This window comes from Natrix helvetica (genome assembly GCF_964273705.1).
Source record: "Natrix helvetica genome assembly, chromosome: 6".
Taxonomy (NCBI): Eukaryota; Metazoa; Chordata; class Lepidosauria; order Squamata; family Natricidae; genus Natrix; species Natrix helvetica.
In genome coordinates, this window is record NC_138553.1 from 530,802 (window position 1) to 552,271 (window position 21,470).

The 21,470-nt window shown below is 60.0% G+C and overlaps 2 protein-coding genes across 9 annotated transcripts; one reads left to right on the forward strand and one right to left on the reverse strand.

The window, feature by feature from the left end:
- The first annotated feature begins 4,423 nt into the window (after positions 1 to 4,423).
- LOC309394746 (rheacalcin-1-like) lies at positions 4,424 to 10,335 on the forward strand. 3 transcript variants are annotated; one of them, XM_081958306.1, is made up of 6 exons: positions 4,424 to 4,485; positions 8,711 to 8,796; positions 8,927 to 9,021; positions 9,262 to 9,399; positions 9,487 to 9,592; positions 10,093 to 10,335. In XM_081958306.1, exons 2-6 carry the CDS (start codon positions 8,739 to 8,741, stop codon positions 10,212 to 10,214), a joined length of 519 nt encoding a protein of 172 aa, XP_081814432.1. In that variant the 5' UTR covers positions 4,424 to 4,485; positions 8,711 to 8,738; the 3' UTR covers positions 10,215 to 10,335. The 3 variants fall into 3 exon arrangements, with proteins under 3 accessions (XP_081814432.1, XP_081814433.1, XP_081814434.1); XM_081958307.1 differs by having other exon boundaries at positions 4,426 to 4,489; XM_081958308.1 differs by having other exon boundaries at positions 4,447 to 4,485; positions 8,714 to 8,796.
- A 450-nt stretch (positions 10,336 to 10,785) lies between these two features.
- Positions 10,786 to 21,246, reverse strand: CPT1B (carnitine palmitoyltransferase 1B). Of its 6 annotated transcripts, none has more exons than XM_081958054.1 (20): positions 21,099 to 21,246; positions 19,314 to 19,417; positions 18,592 to 18,737; positions 18,085 to 18,224; positions 17,437 to 17,614; positions 17,172 to 17,273; positions 16,544 to 16,681; positions 16,332 to 16,409; positions 16,092 to 16,199; positions 15,598 to 15,682; positions 14,957 to 15,152; positions 14,605 to 14,790; positions 13,980 to 14,085; positions 13,575 to 13,691; positions 12,818 to 12,982; positions 12,555 to 12,689; positions 11,906 to 12,058; positions 11,654 to 11,767; positions 11,296 to 11,388; positions 10,786 to 11,085 (listed from the first exon to the last, which is right to left on the reverse strand). In XM_081958054.1, the coding sequence occupies exons 3-20, from the start codon at positions 18,730 to 18,732 to the stop codon at positions 10,996 to 10,998; spliced, it is 2,325 nt and encodes a 774-aa protein (XP_081814180.1). In that variant the 5' UTR covers positions 18,733 to 18,737; positions 19,314 to 19,417; positions 21,099 to 21,246; the 3' UTR covers positions 10,786 to 10,995. The 6 variants fall into 6 exon arrangements, with proteins under 6 accessions (XP_081814180.1, XP_081814182.1, XP_081814181.1 ...); XM_081958056.1 differs by having other exon boundaries at positions 19,314 to 19,386; positions 21,072 to 21,246; XM_081958055.1 differs by lacking the exon at positions 21,099 to 21,246 and adding an exon at positions 20,826 to 21,029.
- Positions 21,247 to 21,470: the final 224 nt, after the last annotated feature.

Genomic DNA, 21,470 nt, shown 5'->3' on the forward strand with positions numbered 1-21,470 from the left:
GGCAACTGACTCGTATTTACGACAGGGGCCGTGTCCTGGTGTCACTTTTGGAGCCCCTTTTGTGACCTTCTGACCAGCAAAATCAACGGGGACATTGAAGAACCAGGCTACTAATTTCACAATCGCAATGGTTCCTTTAACAACTGTGGCAGGAAAATGGAGCCAAACTCACCGGGGAAATGCCTTGCTTAGCAGTGGGAAAGTTGCCCTTAATTGTGATGGTAAGTGGAGGCCCAGGAGTGGTCCGGGCGGAGAGTCCTGGCCCCACAGAGGCCCTGGGAAGCTTTGCTGACACCCAAACGAGGGGATTCCCCCTCCCAGACCTGCAGCTGGTGAGCAAGGCTGATCCTGGACTCCTCCGGGAGGTGCTATGCCGTCCTCAGCAGTCGCTGGACAGAATGGAGCAAGGCCTGGACATGGACAGGGGGCTAAGCAGGCAGTTCCCAGCACGCACATCCACTTATCCACCCCACCCCACCCCACTGCGTCCTGCCCTCCCCCCAGGCAGAGGGGGAGGGAGTTGGCTTCTCAGCAGGAAGGAGGGAAGAGCGGGGAAAATCCATCAATCGCTTTAGCTGAACCTGTCCCACATTAAAAGACAATCCAGCTGTTCCAAAGCCAAATCAAGCAGCACATCTTGAAGCCGGACCCTTCCTGACTTCAGCGTGCCTAGAATCCAGCTGTTGCAGGGTCACACGGCACATATTCCTCAGCCAAGGTGGCTGGACTTCAATTCCCAGAATTCCCCAGCCAGCGTTTTAAGTCCTCCCACTGAAACTGGCCAAGAATGGGAACTATTGTATATAGAAGAAGGGCCTCTGGCTGGATAAAACCTGGTGTGTTTGTGCTGTGCATTCTTGGTTGGGGCTTACATAAGCCCTGGAGTTGGGTTTTGAGCACACGCTTTGCGAGTTGGCAACTCCGAGTGCAGCATTCCTGCTCCTCTCCTGCCATGTGGACTTGGAAGGATTTTATCCTCAGCAGCCAAGCCGTTCTGCAGCTAGGAGGAGCTGAGCTGGGGGCCTTCCTGGCTCCCTTGGACAGAGAATTGGACCTCCTCCCTTCCCCCTTTCTGGGGTGGGGGCAGCGGGGGAGGAGGGCAAGCAGAAGTGCTGGGTCGATTCTCTCAAGAGGCCAAGGAAGGCAGGATGCAAATACATAAATAGAAAAATAATAAAGTAAATCCAAGCACCGTGTCTTGGGATGGAACACTTGCAATTGTCTGTTTGGGTATTTCATTAATTTATGAAAATATGAAATGCAGACGTACAAATGAAAACAAGGGGGAAAGGGGAAGAGAAAAAGAAAAGGAACATGGGAATTACGCTTGCAATTGTGATGCACAGCAGAGCATGGCTGACGTGGCTCAACAAAGACTCCCACCTGGCCCCCTTCTCTCCCCCTCCTCTTCTCTCGCCAGGGATCCAAGTGCAGGTGTTTCATGCGGTGGGAGCGCTGGCAGCTGAAGGCCTGGGTGGTTGCGTCTCCCGCCAGCAGGTCCCGGTGCCAAAGACGGGGTTTGTGTGTGCATCTCCCTCCCCCTTTTCTTGCACACCGAGCCCCCTATCTCCCTGCTGACCAAGTCAGGAAGAGCCAGGAAGGCAGAGATTTTGGCTCCCCTCCAGCTGCCTCCCCCCCCACACACTGGAGAGGGGCTCTGGGGCGCTGTGCATGAAGAGGAGGGGTCCTGTGAAGAGAGCTTGTGGGGTGTGGGGGTGAGCCCCGAGACACTGGGGAGATCAAGGGTCCCGGAGCACCTCCAGGGTTCATCCCAGGGAAGCCCTCCGAAGGGCAGCTGCCTTTCCTTCCCCTTCCCTCAAGAGGGCCGAGCCCAGGGAGGGGTTTCTGCCCTGAGAAGGCCCCTCCTTTTATCCTGCGTACAGGTAGTCCTTGACTTACCTTGTGGGGTGGCAGCTGTGTGCTTTTGACCCCGGGGGCAATGCCCTTGCTTGGGAGGCTGAGTGAGGGTCTCCAGGGAAACGGCCCCAGGGGCCCCAGGGTGAAGGGATTTCGCAGAAAGAAGCTTGCAAGGTTTTGCTGTCTTGGCTTGCTCTAGGGCTGCCCCCTTGCTTAGGCTTCCTTGGAAGTCAACCCCATGAAACTCCCAGGGACTTTGGGGGCGATTTGTCCAAAAGGCCTCCCCCATTGTCCATTGTTCAGAGCAAGCAGGAGACACCCAGCCCTTCGCCTGTTGCAGCTCTTTGCAAGGGAAGAAGAAGAAGAAGAAGAAGAAGAAGAAGAAGAAGAAGAAGAAGAAGAAGAAGAAGAAGAAGAAGAAGAAGAAGAAGAAGAAGAGGAAGAAGAAGAAGCCAAAAGAGCAGCTTTCACTGCTTAAAGTTCTGAATATTTGACATAGAATTGCTCCCACAAGGACCATCTGGGCTGCCTCCGCCAGAGACAATGGAGATGAATTGAGGATCCTGGGACAAAGAAACGTATGGGCTACATGTTGTTTGCAGTGCCAGATGCTGCTGGCCTCCCCATGCCGGTCGAGGGAGAATGGGAGGCGCAGGGTGGGAGCCCCTTCATCTGGCACCAGGTTGGCCAGGGTGGGAAGAAAGGACTGGTCTGGACTGGGCACTGAAGGCCGGGCCCCTTTGTTGCCAGCTGCAAGAAACCATCTGGGCTTCCTAAGGAGAATGTTATGAGTGATCTGGAGGCTTTAGGCTCTCTGGATTAGTCCTGGGTTAAAACAAAACAGCAACATCTGGTATTTTGGAGAGCTGAGAGTGCCCTATTGGTGCATTATCTTCTCACCACTGGGAAGGGAGGGAACTCATCATACTGATGTTTGGAAGGAAGCTACCGCTAATGGGGGGGGAGATGGGGAGCAACGATAGTGCTGGTGGTATTTCCAGACCAGTCGCCATTCCTTCATCTTTCAGACTTCTCTTGGAACCACCAAGCCTTTGATGGCACACTTGAGGGCAGCCACAGGCGAAAGCCTGAGAGAAACTCCGCTGCAGAGACCTTCTCTCTCTCTCTCTACAGCTGAAGCACAGACACGAAAAACCTGGGCTCAGTTAAGAACATGCTGATAGGCAAGATAAACAACGATAGCCCATAAATTCCTCTCTAAAGCATGAGACACCTGATCAAAGAGGAGATTGGCATGTTGTACAACTTCAAAAATCCTTGGAGAGGCAATGGGGGGGGGGGGTGTCTCACAGAGACCTCAGCAGCCACAGGGCTAAATGTCTATGGAGATTCTTGGTCATCCGGGTCATGGTTTGGGAAGGCAACTGGACCTTCTTGAAGATGTTTCTTCAGTTCAGAACTGAAGAAGCTTCTAGGATGAGAAATTGCACACCTTCAAGGAACAACCAAGTCCAGTTGCCTTTGAAAAAGCTCCTTTGGGGCACAGGGCTCATAGAGAGTTTCTGATAAACTTTTTATATATATGTCGATATATTGACACCCACCCTCCAAAGAAGCTGGAGAGAAGAGTAGCTAAAGAAAAAAGGATTTTCTTCAGGACCATCGGCTCCTCCTCCGGGTAGAGCCAGCTTGTCCTCTGCTTTGTCCAGATTGGGACCATCTTATGTATGGAGTAAGGGATAAGATGGGAGCCCAGTGAGAGAGCTTTTTCACAGCCATCCCCACCCTGTGGAAATGCTTCCCCAGATGTTCCATTTGCAGCCCAGATGTTCCATTTGCAGTATTGCTATGCAACCCCCCCCCCATTTTTGCTTCTGGGCTTTGATGAGCTGCTTGGATTAGGCTGAGCTGCCATAAATAGTTGTCCGACTTCATTGATCATCATTGCATAGCTATTGGCTTTATGAACACTTTGAGGTTGATTTTGAGGCCGTGGGAACCTCTGTGAGCCAATTTGGCAGGGCAGAGCCAGAGGGAGGATGCAGGAAGAACCACGGGGCTCATGGGGCTGATCATGTCAGGACAAGGCCAGTTCAGGCCTTGACCCCATTCACACCTGTCACTGGGAGGAACCAAAGAGCACTTCAGGCTGTGGGGCGTTGTTCAGGCCAGAGATGGTTTAAGCAGCGCACAGGAAATGCCTCCTCCCCTTTGTGGGAGCCCCCCCTCACCCCACCCTTAAGGTGGGCACATTCTGTGCTGTCTGCACCCTTGCCTATCCTGGAGGATTTCTCATGTTTTGAAAAAACCCACCTCGGGCTGGTTTGGCCAGCAGACCGCCTCTCCTGGTGGGGCGGGGGGGGGGAGGACAGTGGGGGTGCATGTGGAAATGGGGGTTCCGGGGGCCCTTTGGGGCCCTGAGCCTGCAGCCAGCCTCCCTTCCATCTTCCTGCCTGCCGCGGGGCTCCCGATAAGCAGCGGCGATCCCAAACTGCTGGCGAGGGGACCACCCCGTCGGAGCTCTCCGTGCGGGGGAGGGGGCGGCCCTGACAGCTGCCGGGCAGGGGCGGGGCAGGTCGGCTTATAAAGCCTGGGGACGCCGCTCCTCTCTTCTTCTCTCCGCTTCGGCTGCCCAGGGCTTCCTCTCTTCCCGGCGCGACAGGACCGGTGAGTGCCCTCTTCCCACCCATCGCGCCTTCCACTCGTCGAGCCAGGGGGCGAGTGGAAGAACCCGCTGTTTCAGTACGAAGCCTCCCGCACCCGGGGCATGGCAGCCAGTCTCTTCCCGGCTCAGCGGGGCAAGCAGCAGAGGCTCGCCTTGGGGAGGGGGCAGCTGGGATCCCCAGGAGCAGCCCGCACTAGCCGCGGCGGCCAAGCCTGGCCAAGAGGCCCGCGCGCTCGGCTGGCGGAGGGTGGGCTCTTCCGTGGCTTTCCCAGCTGCATAGCCCCCGCCCCCCTCTCCAAACACTCACAGCGACGAAGGTCGGGGAGACGGATCTGGAGGGCGCCAGGGCGATGCTCGGTTTCTACCAGGCATGGCGGGCGCAAAAGCAGGTGTCCCCCCCCCGAGACCCCCGGTGGAATCGGGCTCTTCGAGGCTGCGCCTGGCACTCTCGGGGTTGAGCGCCCTCCAGACGGCCGTGGCCCAGTTCCCGGCCCTTTCTGCCCACAGGGAGGGAGGAGGGGCGCGTCCCTACTTGCCAGCCCCAAATCAACTCCAGCTGCACTTAGCACGGCCAGCGGCTGGACCTCAGCACCTCGGAGAGATCCAAGAGAAGGCTGGAGAGAGCTCAGGCCCGGAATGGGCCACTTCGCCTCCGCCACATGCTGGCGCCCATTTCGCCCCGGTCTTCCAGCCACAGCCGACCAACAGCGGGTCTTTAGACTGGGCTGGCCTCCCGCCTGCGCTCCGCCGCCAACGGAGCCCCGGTCCTCCGCCTCTGGCCTCTCGACCCGGCCGATTCGTATAGGGATACTTTTACGGGGGGGGGGGGTGTCGCTACAAGGGACACGTAGCCGCGCCTCCCGGCAGCCAGTTTGCGCACCGAGGGCGGCGGGATCTGTCGAGCCGTGATGGCGCTGGGGGGAGGGGAGGGGAGGAGGTGCGGCGTTGGCAGGCAGTGGGATGGGAGATTCCATTCCTTTCTATGGGACGGGGAGTGTCCCACTCACACCCCCAGACACACCTCTTGTTTGAATGTCCTGGATTCCTTGTTGACTCCTGGGAATTACCAGGAAAAATAGAAGTTTCATTACAAAGAATCTATTTCGGCCTCCCTAGGGATGAAATGCAAGTAGAAAAGTTCCAAAGTGCACCGATCGCCCTTCTTCAGAACCCTGTTTCTTTCGTGCCTTTCTCTTACCTGCTGCTGCTTCTCCTGCCTCCAACCTCAGGTTGAAATGTGCAGGTCTAGGTAGATGCGCAGAACGCTGAGACAGTTGACCCAGGGGCCCCTTTCCTTGGTGGGTCTTGATATCACTTTCAATATATATATATATATGTGTGTGTGTGTGTGTGTGTAAAGTGTCCGTATATATATATATATCTTTTCTCATGCAAAGAATATAAACTGAGTGTGCAAATCACAGCTGCAGAAAGTTATTTCAAGCTGTGCCAAAGAGGCCGCTGCTCTTGGCAAGAAGCTCCTGATTTACTCCTGACTCTTAATGTATTTCCCCGAAAATAAGACAGGGTCTTATTTTCTTTTCACCCCCGAAATAAGCACTTGGCCTATTTTTTTGGGAGGTCTCATCATTTTTGAGATGCAGGAGGCATTGAGCGTGGTCACCACAATGCTGTGTTGCAACATTTTTGGGGAGGGCTTATTTTAGTGCATGTGCTCAAAAGCCTGGGCTTATTATCCGGGGAGGGCTTATTTTTGGGAAAACTGGGTAGGTAACACAAGGAAAGAATCCAGGAAAACCAACACCTGCAGACACCCACAGGGCTCCAGGTAAAACATTGTGTTATTCACTACACACAGTTTCTTCTGCAGTTCCTGAGCCCAACTATGTACTACTATATGTAATCCAATAGCCTAGAAAATCCAACTCCAAACTATTTTTGAGTCACTTTTCCAGAAATTGTGGGGTCCTTGGAGCTCTCGGAGGTTGGTGGTTTTCTTGCAGAGTCTGTAGAGATTCTCAGCCATCCAAGTCCTGGTTGTCCCAAAGGCGCTTTTCTCAGGAGGCAACTGGACTTTTCCCCCCCCCTTTGAAGACGTTTCGCTTCTCATCCAAGAAGCTTCTTCAGCTCTGACTGGATGGTGGGGAAATGGAAGGATTGATAGTCCTTGAAGACAGCTGGTCATTTGCCTCCTTTGAGGGGGTCTTTGAGGCCACTTGGAGGTTTCTCTGTGTCCTCAGGTGACCCGGGCCACCTGATTGGTGCGCCTGGTTCCTGTAGTCTGCAACTTTCCCTTTCATGCAGAGAGATTTCATGACCAAGAAGCACTGCTGATTTCTCCCTAGTTGGGTCATGAAACGTCGGAGGAAACCCCCCAAGTTCAGAGAGCACCAAGGACCCCACAGCTCAACCCCGAGCTACAGATCTTGTGCTCTATCAGTTTTCAGAAACTATTCACAAAGTCCCTATGTGCATTTATAGTATTTCAAGCCTAGGCTGGTATGAAAAACACGCACAGCCCTTTGGTGACATGGTGAAATAGCACATGGCACTAAAAAAATGCAACTGCGACATTAAGTGACATTTCCCAGACTGCTCTTTTTACCTCCTTCCTGCCCTCATTCAAATTGTGGGAAAGGGCTACCTGTCTCCATCTCTTTCCTTCACTCTAAACCTACCTGCCCAGGTGTGACAGCGGCTGATTTCTTTCTGCACTGCTGGGGGGGGGGCTCAAATGCTCAACTGAGGTAACTGACATGCCGTAATTCCACACCTTCTTTTTATTGCCGACGCCCTCCACTTTGCGATACACACACAGAACTCATACACGGAAACTGTTGCTAAGTTATGAGAATTTTGTTTTTGTCCCCAAGATAAGCAAACCTGTGAGGATGAAGGTCAAGGATCCTTACCGGACACAAAAACTCAGAGCAGCTTAGAGCTTGACTCAGAAACTTTCCTTTGGCTACAGGGCAAAGGTGTCACTTCACCACCATGGCAAGAAAACGGTGCAAAATTAACAAATGTCTCACTCGGCAACAAACATTTTGGCCTGAATTGTGGTCGTTGAGTCGAGGACTATCTGTGCTTTTGTTCCTGCACAAGAAATCCTCAACTTGCAACCGTTTGTTTAGTGACCAGTTACAATGGCACTGAAAAAGATCAGCCTTTGACCGGTCCTCATACTGGTGCCCGAGCATCCCCGTGGGAGCTTGGCAGGCGGCAGAAGCATTTCCCAGGGCCGTCCCGGGGTCCCATGACTGCCGCTTTCTGACAAACATGATTCACTTAACAACAGTAGTGATTCATTTAACAACCATGGGGAAAAGTTGTAAAATTGGGCACAAGTCATGAGACAACTGCCTTGATCCTGGAGGGGCTTTGACGGTTACAAGTGTGAGTTTTGGTTATTTTTGCACTTTTATGACCTTTCTTGCCACGGTCGTTAAGTGAATCCATTGACTTTGTCAGAAGGTTGCAAAAATGGGATTACAATTCCAGCCATAAATACGAGTCAGGTGCCAAATCTCTGAATTTTGATCACGTGGCTAAAAGGAAGCAGCAAGGGTCATAAGTAACTTTGGCAGGTCACTCATCAAATAGTTGTAAGTTGAGGATTACCAATATACTTTATTTGCTGGCTGTTTTATCCTTCCAAAATACTTCCCCAGAGATTTTTAGGACCATCCAGTAGAAACTACTCCCTCTTTTGCCTGGAATGGCATAGGCTTTCCTGTCTGAGCAGGGGGTTGGACTAGAAGACCTCCAAGGTCCCTTCCAACTAGGTTGTTCTGTTATTACTCTTGAATATTATACTGAATAATTTCCTTTGAATAATTCCATTAAGAAAAATAGAAGACCCATGAAAAATTACAAGCCCTGAAGCTAAATGAAAGATTTTCAATCAAGCTCTAAGCCTCTCCGTGATTTTGTCCCCCTACAGTCCCTCGGCCCTGATCCTCACAGTTTCCTTTTCTTGGGGAGAAAAACAAAATTCTCAAAATTGAGCAACGGTTTCTGAGCATGAGTTGCGCAAGGGTGTTTGTATCAGGGTCCCATGAGCATATGCACTTTTGGCAGTGCAGAAAGAAATCAGCTGCTGTCACACCTGGGCAGGCAAGGTCAGAGCAGAGCAGAGAAGCACCGTGCCCAGCCCCGTTTTCTATTTTCTAGCAGGAAGGCCTGATGGGTGGGTGTCCCCCCCACACCCCCATTGAGGCTGCCGTCCTCCCGCTCTCCCCTCACGCCTTCTCTTTCTTTACGCAGCAGCTCTCGGAAGCCTCATCATCGGAGGATGGCCCCTTTCAGCCTTGGCCTCTTGCTCTGCCTGGCGGTTGTGCCCTTCGCAGCTGGTGAGTGTCCTCTTCCCCCCTCCCCATAACTGAAAGAGGGGAGGGGGCTCCTCCGGTCCTTCCTCCGATGGGTTCTGCAGTTCCACTTCCTGTGGGCATTCGGGGCCTCACCCCTTTCCTGCTTTTGCAGATGCCCGAGCTGACCCCTGCCCCGGCGGTTGGCTCTCCTACAATGGCCACTGCTACGGCTACTTTGAGCAGGAGGTGAACTGGCAGCAGGCTGAGGTGAGTCAGGGCAGGGAAGGGAGGCCTGGCACTGCCAGGGGTTCAGCCTCGCCCACACCCTGGCCGCTGGGGAGGCAATGCCAGGGGAAGGAGACCCAGCTTCTGCTGGCTGGGGAATTCTGGGAGTTGAGGTCCACCCATCTTCAAATGACCACGGTTGAGACCAGTTGCGGTTGTGCCACTTTGAAGGCAGGCAGCCGGCTTCCTCCGCAGCACCTTTGCCAATCTCCCCCCCTCCAGGCCTTCTGCCAAAGCCACAATGGCCACCTGGCCTCCATCCTGACCCGTGAAGAGCACCAAACCGTGGCCGACTTCCTGACCAAGGCTCAATGGTGGGAGCGCGAGGACGTCTGGCTGGGGCTCTTCCTCCCTTCCAACGTGAGTGGCTGGGGGTGGCTTGTGGTGCCCCCTCCCCCTCCCCCTCCCTCCACTGACCAGTCTCCATGGCTTGGCTTGTGCCTCTAGAGCCGGAGCTGGGCTTGGGTGGACGGCAGCCCCGTGGGCTACACCGCCTGGGAAAAGCATTCCCGCCGCTCCTGGAAGACCTGCGCCGCCCTGGATGACTCTTATGGTGAGGGCCCGGAGCCAGAGGTCGGGGGAAGGGGCTCCCGTCTCCACAGTGCAGACCCTCCCTCGGAAGGATGCCCTGGGCTTCTCTGTGGGACTCCCCGCCCCAAGGAATTCCACTGAAGAGGGGCAGAAGGACTCCCACTGAAGTGGTCTCTGAAGACCCTCCCCCAGTTCCCAAAAACAGGAGAGGGGACCGCACAATTCCTCGACAACAGTTCAGCCCAAAATGTCTGTTGCTAAGTGTTGAATGGGTTTTGCCCCATTTGACAAACTTTTTTGTCAGTTGCTAAGTGAGCCTGGCTTCCCCACTGACCTAGTTGGTCAGTGCCCAGGGTGGCACCGCGGGCAAAGGCTGGCACCATGCTAGGACATGTGCAGAATACCGCCCTCTCCGCCTGCGCCCCATAGTGACAGGCTCCCCCTCACAGGTGGCCAAGGGTCCATCTGGGCGAGGGACCTCCAACCCCTTCCCCAGACCTGACACCCCCTTTTTGTTTCCAGGGTTCATGCTGTGGGACGACGATTCCTGCTACGACCGGAACCCCTTCCTCTGCAAGAGCTTGGCAGCGGCTGCCCCCACCCAGGCTGCCCCCACCCAGGCCCCACAGGGACACCAGCCCTGAATCTGCCTCCACCTCCCACGGCCAAGACCCAGAGCACCCCCTGCTCCTCTACCCACCCCCCCTTCCCCCCACCAAGGCCTCGCTCTCCCCAGCATCTCACAATAAAGAGCTTCTGAGCAAAGGATCTGTCACTCAGCCGCTGCTTTGGAGCTGCTGCACTTGTGGGGGGCAGGGGGGGAGATCCTACCCCCTTGCCCTCAACCCCCTCCCCCCTGACATGGCAGTTGAAGGCTGCCCTCTTGGGTCGCTTGACTTTCTCGTAGGCTGCGCTCCATCAGGTGGGGTGGGGGGGACAGCATCTGCCAAACCTCTGTCCTTCCCCAAGAAGATGCCGTGTCCCCCCAGCCCCTCTGGAGGAGATGCCCATCGCTTAGGAAGGGAGGTGGGCCCTGTGCTGCAGGTGGGGTGGGGGTGGGGGCAGAGGGAAAGCACAGCAACCCCCAGGCAACCAGGAAGGCCTCTGGGTCCGGGCTGACCTTCGCAGTGGGGCCTTCCCCCCCCCCACTAGAGCTTCACCAGAAGGGCCCCCCCCCCAGGCAAAATCAGGAGGCTTCACACAAGGAGGTCCGTGAAGTGATCCTCCTTTATGAGGGACATCACAGGGCAACCGCTCTGCCCCCCACTCCCCGCAAATCCACGCTGCACCCACAGTGCAGCTCTGCAGGGCGGGAGACGCAGCAGGCCGGCTGGCGCCAGGCTCCACGATGCCCGGCACGGCCTCTCCTCCGAAGGTGGCGGCTGCTCCCTTGTGGCTCTGGGCAAAGCCCCCCCCCCCCCCGGCTCAGCGGGCCATTCGCCTGGGCTGCACGTCCATCAGGGCGGCTATGTCCAGCATGGCCTGACGGATGTTGCCCCCAAAGCGCTTTGAGTCCTGGGAGGGGGGGAAGAGACGGGGGGGGGAGAGAAGGGGCATCACTCAAGGCAGGAGGAGCAGCCCTTGAAGGCCACAGACGCAGCCTGGGGGAGGGGGATGCTCCCTGGCCCAGGGACACCCTTGCCCCCGACCCCCAAGAGTGGCTCTTGCAAATGGCCGGCCCTGGCCCTCCCCCCAGCCCACCCGCCGTTCCTCGGGCGCACTCACTGTTTCAGGGCTGGAGAACTTGCTGGAAATGTGGAACGTGATCAGGTTCTCCCCGGCAATGATATAGGAGACCCCGTAGCCATCGTCTGCCACCTGCAGGGGGGAGGGAGACTGAGGGGGCCACGCTAAGACTGGAGGTGTGGGAGGAGCCCTTGGTCTGCCTTGCCAAAGCCCCGCCTTCGCTCCCCCTTCATCTCCTTCCCCTCCGTCCATCCGTCTTTCTGGCGCTCTTCTGGCAGCCTCAGCCCCCTCTCCCCCCCTCTCCCGACTCTGGCCCTCCTCCCTCCCTGGGGACCTTGGCCCTTCCCTCTGAACAGCCTCCGTCCCTTCCCTGCCTCCCCCCGCCGGCCCCACTCACTGGCCCAAAGCCCCCGCCGGAGGAGATGTAGTCTGGATAGGCCTCCAGGCTGAACATCCTGATCTGCTGCTGGGGGGTCTGGCTGGTGGAGAGGCGCCAGGGCTCGGACAGCACCTGTGGGGGGGGGAGAGGAGGGGTCACCCCAGCAAGACCGGCTTCTCTTCCCTCTCAAACCGCAGCCCAAAGGGCAGCCACCCGCTCAGGCTGGCCCAGCACAAAGCCTGGGGCCCCACGGCCAGGACCCCCCCTCACCTTGTCCAGAAAGGGAGACTTCACACCCAGGTAGCGGGACATCACGTAGAGGCAGAAGAGATGCCGGTCGATCCCGGCCCCCGTCATGGCCAGGCGGTACATCTGCTGGTGCTTCTCGGCTGCCGACTGGAAGAGCTGCAGGCGGTCCAGGGGCTATGGGGAGACCGGGGGGGGGGGGAGGGGGGGGAGAGAAGGGAGTGGTGCCCAGCCTGAACAGCTGTTTAGCCTCCCCAAGGCGGGCAGTTCCAGGCACTGCCAAGGCGCCTCCTGTGCTGGAGGCCTCCCCTTCTTCATCCTGATGGGATCCCACCACACGCCCCCTCCCCAACTCCCTCCGAGTTACGAAGGAGCTTCCCTTGCTTAGGTGGTCCCACGTTCACGGTGGCACAATTTCCATGCCCAACTTCTGAGCTCAAGTTTCCCGCCTGCTCTGCCCACCCATTCTTGCCCCCGAAGCCCCCCGGAGTTTAATCCCGGCCTCTGCCTGCCATGGGTGCCCCCCACCAGGCTGCCATCCATGGGACCCGAGAGCCCCTGGAAACACAGCCTTCGCCCCACCCCTTTTGGGGAACGCACCCCCTCTTCCCGGGGTTGGGCTCTCTGAAAGGCAGTGGGGGGGCTGCAGCTGGGGCCGGGTGGGGAGACTCACGCTACACTTGGGGTCACTCATGCTGCGCACGAAGGCCGTGGCCTCCCCGGTGCAGGAGCGCACGGTCTCCGTCCGGCCCTCCCGGAAGAGCCGCGTCATGGAGGCCTCGTAGGTGAGGCAGAAGTGGCCCCTGTCCTGCAGGGGGAGGGGGGAGAGGAGAGGGCAGGAGGCGGGTGAGGAGAGCAGGGAACCTTCGCCATCACTGCGGCTCCCCCAGAGCTCCCCTTGGCAGCCGGCCTGAGAGCCCGGCGCCCCCTCCTCACCCGGAAGTGTGCCAGCTGCAGAGCGATCTGGATGAAGCTGTCCGGGCTGGTCCGGCACTTCTTGATCAGCCCTTTGCCGAAAGCGCTGAAGCAGAAGCAGCAGAAGTCCACCTCGTCCGCCAGCGCTCGGGCCTCCTCGTACGACGCATCGATGGCCTGGATGCACTGCGGGGAGAGGCACCCTGAGGGGGGGGCAGGAGGGGGGCACCCCAACCCCCACCCGATGCCAGCAGATGCCATTCCGGTCTTTGTAGGATGCAGGAAGAAGCCAATAAACCACCACCTCGCTTGCAAAGCGTCCCGCGTTTATGGTGGGCTTCCCACAACCACAAGCTCCCATTTCACCCAGAGAAGCTCTCCAATGTGCCAGCCTGTGCCAGCTTTCTACAAGGGCGGGATTTGCTCCTTGGACCAGCCCTCCAAGAAAGGGGGGGGAGGCTCTGGCATGGAGGCTTTAACAGGCATCCTTGCACTTCGCAGGAGGCTGGACTGGATGGCCTCAAGGGCCCCATCCTACAAGAGGAGCTTAAAGCTGGGCAGAATCTCTTCCTTCCAAGGAGCCCCTCAACAACCTTCAACCCCCCCCCCCCCGTTCCCCCAAGGATGTTTTCAGGAGGGAAACTGTTGTGGGGGGGCTCCCACTTGCTTCCTAGGCAGAGTAATTCTTGGGAGGGGGCTGTGGTACTAAGGGAAGGATCCACTCTCTTCCCTCTGAGCCCCTTTCGGGCTCCCCCCTCGGAACAGCCCCCAGACCCACCTCTTCTGGAAGGTCCCACACCAAACGCTGCGGGGGGAGCAGATCGGTATTGGGCACCCCTTGACAGTGCCCGCCACTGCAGTAACCCAGCTGGAGCTGGTCTGTCGCCAGCATGAACTGGGCAGGGAGAGGGAGGAAGGAAGGTGAAAGGAAAGAAGATGGAGGGAGGGAGGGAGGGAGGAAAAGGAAGGAAGGAACGAGGGAAAAGGAAGGAAGGAAGATGAAGGGAGGGAGGGAGAGAAAGGGCACCACAGGGTTAGATAGCCTGCTTTGGCCTTCCACTCCCCATCCCATCAGCCACAGCCAGCCTGTCCCCAAGCAGTGCAGAGAAAATGGACAGGCTGTGGCCCTTCCAGGGCCCTCGGCAGAGACCCCCTCCCCAAGGGGACCAAAAAGGCCGCTCACCTCCCAGAGGTGCCCCATGATGGGGGCGTCGGCCCACGAGTGCTCGGCGTTGCCCCCCAGTTTGCCATTCGGATAGACCACCAGCGTGAAGGACTTGTCAAACCACCTGGGGAAGAACGCCCACCTGCACCAAAGCCGGCAGGGGCTCCAGGCAGCCCCCAGAGGCCCCCAGGAAGCGGCCCTCCCCTCTGGGGGGGGGTCTTGGGGAAAGGGGAGCAGAGGCGCAGAGTTCCCAGGACCAAGATGGCCTGTGGAGGAAGAGGCTCTGGCTGTCCCCCCCCCCTCATTCTTGTGCCCTGCTTGAAAGGAAATCCGAGGGGCCCAGGATGCAGAGGGAATAGTTTGGTCTAGTGGTTAAAGCACCAAGCGAGAAAGCGACCGACGGTGAGTGCAGGTCTTGCCTTACGCACGAAAGCCCGTTCCTCTCTCTCGGCCCAACCCACCTCACAGGGTTGTTGTGGGGGGGGGGGAAAGGGGGAGGAGGAGGAGGAAGGAAGGGTGTGGGATCGATTCAACCGCCTTCAGCAATTGGGGAGAATAGCAAAAGCAGGGTACAAATCATCAAACCCAAAATAATCCCCCCATGCCAGCCCAGCCCAGCCCAGCTGGTGCCAGGCGCCCTCACCGGTCGTAGCAGTGCCCGTGCAGGAGGCTCTTGGCATAGTCACTGAGGCTCTCCTCCCGCTCAGGGATGAAGCCTTGCGGCTCTTCGTCCAGGGCCAGGAAGAAGGCGGCCCGGTCGATGCAGTCCAGCGATGCCCTGTTCTTGCCCCGGCTGAAGAACCTGGCACGGGCCTCAGCCCAGGGCACCCTGGAGGGGGCAGGAGGAGAGGGGCCCTGGCTGCCATGCGTGCCTCCAAGGCAGCCCATGCTCTGGGGCTCAGTGTGCCCGCGGGCACCCATGGTCGTGCCCGCTCCTCCCACTGTGTGTGTGTGGGGGGGAACGCCCTCTCGCCGCCCCCTCCCTCACGGGCTACCTGCTCCCCGCAGTGAGGGCTGCCAGCCTCAGCTCCCCCGGCTGCGGAGGGGAGGGGTCGTCCAGTATGCGCTGGAACTGCATCTCCAGGTCCCGGGGGGGCAGGTGCTTCCCCCCGTGGTAGAGCCAAACTTTGAAGAAGCGCCCTCTGTGGAAGACGGCCAGGTGCCTGCTGTCGGCCAGGTGCAGGAGGGAGTCTGGGGGTGGGTGGGGGGTGGGGATGAGTGACAGGTCACACACACACACACACACACACCCTGCGGTCCCTGAAGGGCCAGGGGGGCTGATCTCTGGCTGGAGCGATTCTGCTCCACGCTGACCTCCGAATCGCCCAACCCGCTTCCTCCCTTCCGGGGCTTGGAATGAGGAGGAGGGGGTGGGGTCCCGAAGTCAAGGGTCAACTTTCTTGCCTCTGAGATGATTGGCCAGTCCCCCCCAACCCCCCTCCCCCCATCTGGGTCAGTTCCTGATTCAGGTCAAAGTTGCCACAGGTTCCTCAGCCATTTAGGGCCCGTTCAAGGTTAAGCACTGAAAAAAGGGCCTTATGGCCGTTTTTCACCCTTATGACCCCTGCAGCAACCCTGGGGGTCATGGGGGTCACAATCTGGACACTTGGCGCCTTCCTCCCCCAGCGCTGCCCACCTGCCTCTTTGCCAGGGATGCGTGTCGTGTTGAACATCCGTTCCATCTGGTAGGAGCACATGGGCACCACGCCCAGCGCCATCACCTGGGGGCAGAGACAGGGCGAGGGGTCCGAGGGGGCATCTGAGCAGAGAAGGGGCCCTGGGCAAGGGGAGGGGGGCAGAGGAGTAGGCAGGGGACTCCCCCCTCCCCACAAGCCCCTTCCCCCATGGGGGCCATGACTGGCACCAAGGCAGGCAGGAGAATTTCTCTTCCCAGCAGAACTGGGGGAGAAATGGATCCTTCAGTTTGGGGGGGGGTTCTCTACAGAAGCCCCTAACTCAGCCAAGCCGCCTCTCCAGAAGCCCAGGGAAGCTCTCTGGATGAGGGAAGAGGGGATTTCCCAGGGGGCAGGCAGGTCTTTCTGGAGGGGGCACATTTTCCTCCAGAGGGCTTCTGGGAAAGGGCTGTGTGGGGGCCCTTGGAAGAACCCCACCCCCAAAACTTTTACTCACAGGCGCAAGCTCTTCCCGGTCCAGCTGGCGCCGGTACTTCAGGATGGCGTGCACGGAGTTGCCCGCTCGGGCAGCCTGGATGGGCGTGGGGGTGATGTAGAGAAAGTCCTGCGGGGGAGGGGGGAGGGGGGGAGAGGGAGCAGCTGATGACCTGGCAGGCAGGGGAGGGCCCCCCCCGCCAGGCTCTGCCCCACGGAGCCGGGGGTCCCCCAGGCCAAGCCCCCAGCGGCTGAGACTCACCATGAGGTAGTAGTTGCTGTTGACCATGATGGGGCCCCTTCCTCGCAGGTAGATGTACTCCTCCCACCAGTCGCTCACCTGTGGGAGAGAAGGGCTTCCTTGGGGGGCTGCCGGGGGGGGCACTCCCCTGCGGGAGGCTCCCTCCGCAGGCTGGGCTCCAAGGACCAGGGGGACGGGCAGAGCCGTGGGGGTGGAGGGATGCAGGAACTCACGTAGTTGGTGGCCCACCAGGACTTGAGGACTAGGAACTTCTGGAGGCGGGTGCCCACCTTCTGCTGGAAGTCCCTGGCCAGGACCTCCATCTGCTCGTACTTCTCCTTCTCCAGCAAGGGCTGCACAGACTCCAGATACTGCAGGCAAAGAAAGGAGCCGTGATGGGGGGGGGTCCACTACTCCTCCGCCCCCCCCCCGGGCCCACCAGGACCCAGAGAACTTGTCCAGAGCCCCAGGCAGCCCCTGCTTTAGCCTCCACAGACCAAACTGGGAGGGGGGTCTCTTCTCTCTTAGAATATGGAGCCCCCCCTTCAAACTGGGGCATGACACTCCGGGTCTGTTGAGGCTCCCCAGCCCCACCCAGCCAGAAGCAGCAACTGGGCCACCGCCTGCCCTCCCTCCCCCCCTCCCTGCAGGAAGAGGCAAGAAGCAGGGGCTGCAGGCAGACCCCCCCTCAGACATGGCAAAGGCACCTAGGGACCCCTCCCTGTCCCCATCCCATCAGGGACTCTTTAGGCCAGCCCCCTCAAGGCAGCACCCCCTGCTCCCCACGCCCCTAAGAGGCCCTTCCAGCTCAAGGCAGCCGGGCCCTCCCACTCTGTGGGGCGGGGGGGGGCAGCCCCTTACCCTCTGGATGGTGTCTTCCACGCGGGGCACGGGCAGCTTGGGCAGGGAGGTCTGGAAGCTGTAGAGCAGCGGGTGGCGCCCAGACATGACCTTCACCAAGGCCTGCGAGGGGAGGGCGGTCAGGCAGGGAGGGGGGGAGGGGCCCCGGGCAGCAGCCCCACCACGCCCTGGTCCCCAGCCGGGCCCCTGGCCTTGTGGGGAGCCGGAGGGCGCGGCTTCCCTCCCCCGGCCAGGGAGGGGCCCCACTCGGACCCCAGGGCCTCACCACCCAGACTTTGGTGCTGAAGCTGGTCTTGCCATGGGGCTCGAACATCCAGCCGTGGTAGGAGAGCAGCACCTTCAACATCTGGCGGCGCAGCCAGATGCCCAGGACCCAGGCGCCCGTGGAGAAGAGCAGGGCGCTGAGCAGGATCTGCTGGCGGAGGTTGAAGTAGCGGCTGCAGCTGAAGGGACACAGCGGGAGGGGGGGGTTTCTGGACGGTGGTCCGGGCAGGCCAGGTGAGTGGCTGGAGGGAGGGAGGGAGGGGGGCTGGGATGGCGTAGGAGAGAGGAGCAATGTGCGGGTGGGCTGGGCTTGATGACCTCTGAGGTGCTTTGGGGCTCCCAAGGGCCCTGCTGCCCCAGCAAATGAGGAGGAGGAGGAGGACTTTTCAGGCTCAGAGGTCAAGGAGGCTACCTGGGGGCCAGCGGGGTCCTTGAGGGAGGGGGTACGGCCTGCCCTCCAGACATGGCTGCCTCCAGGAGTTCCCCTGCCCCCCTCCTGCCCCAAAGGATGCCCTGAGCCCTTGAGAGGGTGGGACTGCAGCTGCAGGACCCCAGGGTCTTCCCACAGCCCCCCGTCATCCCACCTCAGGAGGCCCCCTGCAAGCCCCACTGCTCTGGGAGGGAGGGAGGGGCCGGGACTGGGGCTCACCTGGTGAGCAGGTGCCTCTGGATTCTGCTGATCACCCCCCTGGAGAGATCCACATGGACCCACGTGCTGCCCAGGGTCACGGCAGTGATGGCCAGCCAGCCGGAGGGGGAGCCGGGATACACCCCAGTCAGGAAGCTGTTCTGTGAGATCGGCCCTGTCAGAGGGAGAAGCCCCCCCGCCCCCATTTAAGCCCCCTCCCCCCATGGCTCTAAAGACAGGGGAGGGCAACCCTGCCTGCCCCTTCTGGCCTAGTAAAAGCTGGGACAGCAACCACACAATTGGGGTCCCTGGCAAGGAGGGGGGGCCGTGGGGCCACTCTCAAATCCAGCCCCAGATGCCCGGCCTGCCAGGGGAGGGGAGGGGTCCCCCAGGGGGGCAGCCAGGCCAAGGTCTGGCCCCTTGCTCACTCTCAAGGCCAACGGCTCCACACTGCCTATGGTGTGGGCCTGGTCCAGATTTTGCCAGGACCCCCCCCCCTTGCCCGTGTGCTCCCCGCCCCCAGCTGACCTTCAGCCGGATGAAGCGCTTCTTCCAGGAATGGAGGCCGGAGAGGTAGATCTGCTTTAGGGCTTCCTGGCTCAGCCGGAAATCCACCCCGTCCGGAGTGACCGTGAACTGGAAGGCCACCGCCTGGTGGGCTTCTGCCATCTTGCCTGGGAGGAGGAATTGGGCCAGGGGTCTCCTTCACCTGGATGCTGCTCCCCCTTGGGAGCTTCTTAGTTCCCCTCCCCCTCCGCTCCAATCCCATTGACCCCCGGGAGGAAAGAGGTACAGTGCCTCCCCACGCAGAGTCCTCAGAGCATGTGCAGAGGGCGGCCCTTCTGCACTCCTTGTGTGGTGTGAGGGAGGGCTGGCCAGAGAGTCCCCGAGGGCAGGGGCCCCAGGGCCGGACTCTGCTCAGCCAAAGGGAACCGGGGTGGGGTGGCATTCTACCTGGGAGGGGGTGGTGAGGCCTCCTTGGGAGGGAGGACAAGGGGGGCCAGGAGACCCCGGAAACCGTTCACCCGGCTGGCTGCCAGCCCAGGAATCGTTTCTCATCACGGGACCCCCATTTTCTCCCCTCTCGGTCCCCAAACTGGAATCGTCTGGGGCAGGGACCCTGCTGGAGGCCTCCCCACCCCCGCCCACTCGCCCACCTAGGTCCATGGATCCCAGCTCAGGAGTCTATGTGGATCTGCGCAAGGGGCCCCTCCAGTGAGCCAGCTCCCCCCTTCCCCCATCCCACTAACCTGGAAAGGTGGATTCAGGCTGAGTGTCTCGGGCCTGGGCAGAACCTGGGCAAGGGCTTCCTTCGCTCTCTCTCTCTCTCTTCTGCTCCTCTTGGCCCCTAGATCTGTGGGGAAACAGGCAGGAAGCAGAGTCAAGGCTGCCCTGAGGGCTTGGGGGCAAAGCTTCCCTTCCTGTGGGGCCGCCTTCACCCCCACATCCTCCCTCCCCCAGCTGATCTGCAGCCACCCGTCTGTTTACACAAGGAGCCGCTTGGCTGAAGAGACTGTTTCCATCATGTGAGGCTGGCATCTCAGGCTGGCATCAGGCACAGGGGGGGGGGTGCCCTAGCCAGGAGGGAGGGCGGGAGGGAGAGGAAGCCCAGCTGGGAGGGAGAAGGGCCCTCCAGGACCCTCTGTGACAGAGAGCCCCCCCCTGCTTCCCCCAAGAGCTGATGAAGTTCCTCCCCTAAATAGCTGCTGGGTATTTATTATTTATTATGTTTAAGGTCTATCTCAGGGCCCTAAGCCAAAATTCCCCCGTCCATCCCTGCTGCCTCCTCTTCAACCCACCCCACCCTGGAATGGAGGGAGATGGGGAGGGGCAGCAGGAAGCCACTCCAGTTGAGGTGACTCAGGGACCCTTCCTTCCTTCTTCATTTGTTTCTTCCATCCATTCATGTCCCTCCCTCTTTTCCTTAATTTCTTCCTTATTTCCTTCCTTCCACCCATCTCTTCACTGCTGGCCCAGCATTTCTGGAGGTGGGGGAGGTGACCGGCCTACTCAGAGCAGGTCTGAAGCAGAGCCTGGCGGCAGGTGCCCTAACCTCTGCATGCCCCACTCCGGACCCTTCCTCTGCAGCCCAGGGTTTTCGGGTGTTCCTACCTCCCCTCCCATCCTGCTGGAGATGAACAAAAGGCTGTCACCCAGCCAGCCCCCCCCTTTGGCTGCACCCTCCCATCAGGAAACAGGAGTCCTGGCTGTCCCCGGATGCCGCTGGTTGAGCAAGACCCTACCCAGGGATTTCAGGCAGACCCCCCGACCTCCCCCTCCCCCGGATTCTGCCAGCGCAGCTGCCCTAGGAAAGCCGCCTCCAGCCGCTCTGCTCCGCTCCAGAAGGGAAGGACTCTCTCTTGGGCGACAGCCTGGGGGGCTCCAGCTGTAACAAACGAGGGCTGTGGGAGGCGGGATCTTCAGGCATCCAAAACCCTAAAAGGAGCGAATCTTTTGGAAGAGCGAATCTTCGGACTTTGGCCAGAGAAGCAATCAGGCGCCCAACCTCTGTCTTCTCAAGATGAAGGAGCTTTGATCTTAGGAAGGGGGGGGAACTCACGGGCAGCTTCTGAGCCCCTCCCCCCTGGACACTTGGGCGGCTAGGGGCGGCGGGGGGGGGGAGAGGGAGCCCACGGGGGACTGAAGGACTCCGAGGGGGAGGGGTCCGGCTAAGCTGGAGCCCCCTCCTGCCTCCCCGGGCGAGCCACGCCGCGCGAGCCGAAGAGCCAGGGACCCCCGCCCAGGGCAGCCCCGGATCTCACCGGCCAGACGGGGAGACCGCTCTGTCCGCGCGGGAGGAAAAACCCGGTCGCCGCGGCCCGCTGGCCCTTCCTTCCCCCCGGCGGCCCTCCTGTAACCGGACACCCGGCGGGGGCGGCGGCCGGCCTAGTTGGGAAGAGGAAGCGGGCGGCCCCTCCCCCGAGTCTAACCCCTGCCCGGCCCGTCCAACGCCTCAGGCGGCCCACTTCGCCTTCTACGAGGGTGGGGGGGGGGAGGCGCCTTCGGACGTGCTTGAGAGGAGGCGGGGCGCTTACGGGGGTCTCCAGGCGGAACCGCTACTCGAAGGTCCCCCAGTTGGGGATCTCGGGTCTCCCGCGACGGTCCCCCCACCTCTTGGGTTGCTGGAGCGAGGAAAGCGGGGCAACGGCCGGGACTCCGCAGCCCCTTTGCCCGCAGGACGGAGCGCCCCACCCGCCTTTGCCACCTCCGCCACGTCGCTCTTCCCCTGGCCCGCCCCTTCCCCATTTTGCGCCCCGGACCTTTCCCGGGCGGCCGGCGGGGGGGCTTCTCCCTTGGGGCGGGGCCTTGGCGCCCAACCCCGCGCGGGCCCCGCCTGCAAACTGCCGCCCCCTCCCCCTCTCCCGTTGCTCTCCCCCGGCCGTTGCGCGCTGCGCCCCCAGGATTCC